General features: G+C 32.4%; 1 protein-coding gene and 1 non-coding gene across 2 annotated transcripts; one reads left to right on the top strand and one right to left on the bottom strand.

Moving 5' to 3' along the window:
- Nucleotides 1–95: 95 nt before the first annotated feature.
- LOC100641231 (kinesin-associated protein 3-like) lies at nucleotides 96–2,594 on the bottom strand. The gene is made up of 9 exons (XM_003391534.2): nucleotides 2,502–2,594; nucleotides 2,062–2,129; nucleotides 1,798–1,939; nucleotides 1,207–1,343; nucleotides 995–1,082; nucleotides 695–784; nucleotides 467–645; nucleotides 373–426; nucleotides 96–224 (listed from the first exon to the last, which is right to left on the bottom strand). The coding sequence occupies exons 1-9, from the start codon at nucleotides 2,542–2,544 to the stop codon at nucleotides 111–113; spliced, it is 915 nt and encodes a 304-aa protein (XP_003391582.2). The 5' UTR covers nucleotides 2,545–2,594; the 3' UTR covers nucleotides 96–110.
- Trnal-aag (transfer RNA leucine (anticodon AAG)) lies at nucleotides 268–349 on the top strand. Its single transcript has one exon. It is a non-coding gene; the product is annotated as a tRNA-Leu (tRNA).
- Nucleotide 2,595: the final 1 nt, after the last annotated feature.

Genomic DNA, 2,595 nt, shown 5'->3' with positions numbered 1-2,595 from the left:
TGTATAAATAACAGTAAATAAGTTGTTATGGCTGGAAACTTGGCAAACTGTATGCATTAAAAGCATGTGTTTTGTCTGCCAGTGTATTTATGTAAATTAATGTGCTTATACTAACTTAGTTGAGCCACTAGTTTAGGCAGATAGCCTAAAGTAATCATTTCTTCTCTCAAACTTGGATCAAATGACAAATTCAGTAGCAAGTGAATGGCAACATTCATAAGGACCTGTAGGTTTAAAAAATAATCTTTAGGCCTACAATCTCAAGTTGGTAGCGTGGCCGAGCGGTCTAAGGCGCTGGTTTAAGGCACCAGTCATTTCGATGGCGTGGGTTCGAATCCCACCGCTGCCAGTTTTTTTTTTCCTTTTGCTCACCTCATTCTTGCTTGGAATTAGCTGCAGCAAACGTTTTAGAATCTTTTCTTTTGCCTACAAGACAAGGAATAAGTAGCATTCCATCAATATTTACCATTTCGTCTTTATTTTCTCCATAAATGCTTAGCTTTTTAAGAAAAGAAACAATCAAAATTATCAGCTCTTCGTTAGAACGTGATAAAAGCCTAGTTAGGTAAGACACAATCCCTTTATTTTTCATCTTCTGTTCAATCGCCGGCAATTCAGCCAAATTGTACAATAAATACAAAGAAACTAAAACAAATAGTAAAAATAATAACAATCATAAAAGGTCATTTGCTACCTCTTAAAAGGATATCTTGTCTTTTCTCAATTGTTTGTAGCCTCTTCTTTGCTTTTTCATATTCCAATTTCCCACTGCTAGTAGTACGAGCTACAGTAAAATAAATAAAATAAAAAAGAACATTTTATTTAATAATTATAGTACACGCATAGTCTAAATAAAAGTATAAATTAAAGGTAATATGAACGAACATGTGTTTAGAGCTTACTGTGTTTTATGCAGCAATGAATGATGCTTAAGAAATGCTACATGTACATGTACATGTATGTTTCAACAGATATTTTAGAATTAATACTATACCTCCTTTCCTTTTATTCTCAGCATCTTCCACTAGTGTCTCGTGTCTATTCACCTCATGTTCTACTACAGCCATACACAATGAACCAACCTTTAACAATAATAATCAAAAATTAAAATAAAATAACAATATTAGTATTATTAAAAATAAAAAATAAAATAGCAATATTAATAATTAAAAATTAAAATATAATTATACTTATTTTTTGATATACTTTGTGGTGTATGAGGACCCCATGAAAGTCAGAGAAAGTCGAAAAGCAAAAGAAAATGTAAATTATGTTAGAAGAGAGTTCAATGCTTTTACGCCAGTCGTCTCTCAGTACTCTAGTCAAAGCCAAGAACAATGACTCTAAAAGAAGATAAAGAATTAGAGACTGAATAATAGTACAGCAGCAAACAAAACCTAATTATCAATAGCTACTGATTTATTCTATGGAATATAACTACAAGTATGCATGTACATGTACATATAAGACCAAGCACAATATTACATGATACACATACACATGTACATGTACATGTAGTTTACACAAGCCCCCACAGTGAGGACGACCCACGATGATATTGTCAAGTTAAGCCAGTATATAAACTGATGTACTAATTCTCATAGTTGTTAAACCACTGTCTTCAGTCTCGTCGACATTTGCCTAATAATTTTTGGAAAGGACTATTACAGTCCTGTATCTTGATCCTAAATTTTATTGAGTGCTGACATGTATAACTAATAGTTGTAATTTTCATACATAGGGTAACCCATCATGTACTCTTGGTAACATGTACATGTAGTATCCTGTATAAATTACCATTGGATCCTAGCTCCAGTAGATTGTCAGGGTTTCTAGCTAATTGTAATATCATTCCAGTCCCTTGAACCTTCTCTGGTATATCTTCATACAATAATTCCAAGTAATCGGATAAATCAACCAAAGAAGCAACTTCTGTAATCTAAACACAGTAAAATTAATACAAATGAACCTGTATTGATAACAGAAAATAGCACAATATCACATATACATGTACATGTGAATGTATTATGTATATACACAATATTGCTATTGCTTAATTACTTCTCTCTGACATGCGTCCAATTCCTGACACATTCCTCTTGAAGACTGTGATAAAACATCTTTCTCTTCTAATAATAACAATTAGAATAACATTGTAGCATTGAGGAGGAGGTGAGCATGAGACATAGCTCTAAAAATTGGCTCCTATTGTACAATTGTATGTTGATCTCAATAGCTGATTGAAACTGTAATTTTTTAAGTCTTCCAAATACCCTGTACTACAGCCCATGGTTTTTTCCAAAAAATGGCTCCAAAAACAACCTCAATTTTTATTACATTTTCTGATACATATTGATGTCCTTATGCTATGTAGAAAGTTTGAGCCAATTCTGACTTAAATTTTTCAAGTTATGAACATTTTAAGAAATACAATATCCAATCATTCATGGCTCATGCTTGCCCCTAGTAATAATAATAATTATTATTAATAATAATAATACCTTGAAATCCAGGCTTGTTCAGTTTCCTGTTTAGCATGTACATAAGGAGGTTGCTCTATCTCTGGTAGTCTCTTTGATGAAATGAGTGGAGTCT

Source organism: Amphimedon queenslandica, unplaced genomic scaffold (genome assembly GCF_000090795.2).
Source record: "Amphimedon queenslandica unplaced genomic scaffold, v1.1 AMPQUscaffold_8505_Cont19551, whole genome shotgun sequence".
Lineage (NCBI taxonomy): Eukaryota > Metazoa > Porifera > Demospongiae > Haplosclerida > Niphatidae > Amphimedon > Amphimedon queenslandica.
The sequence above is the reverse complement of the archived record's forward strand: the minus strand, read 5'-3'. Positions and strand labels throughout refer to the sequence as shown.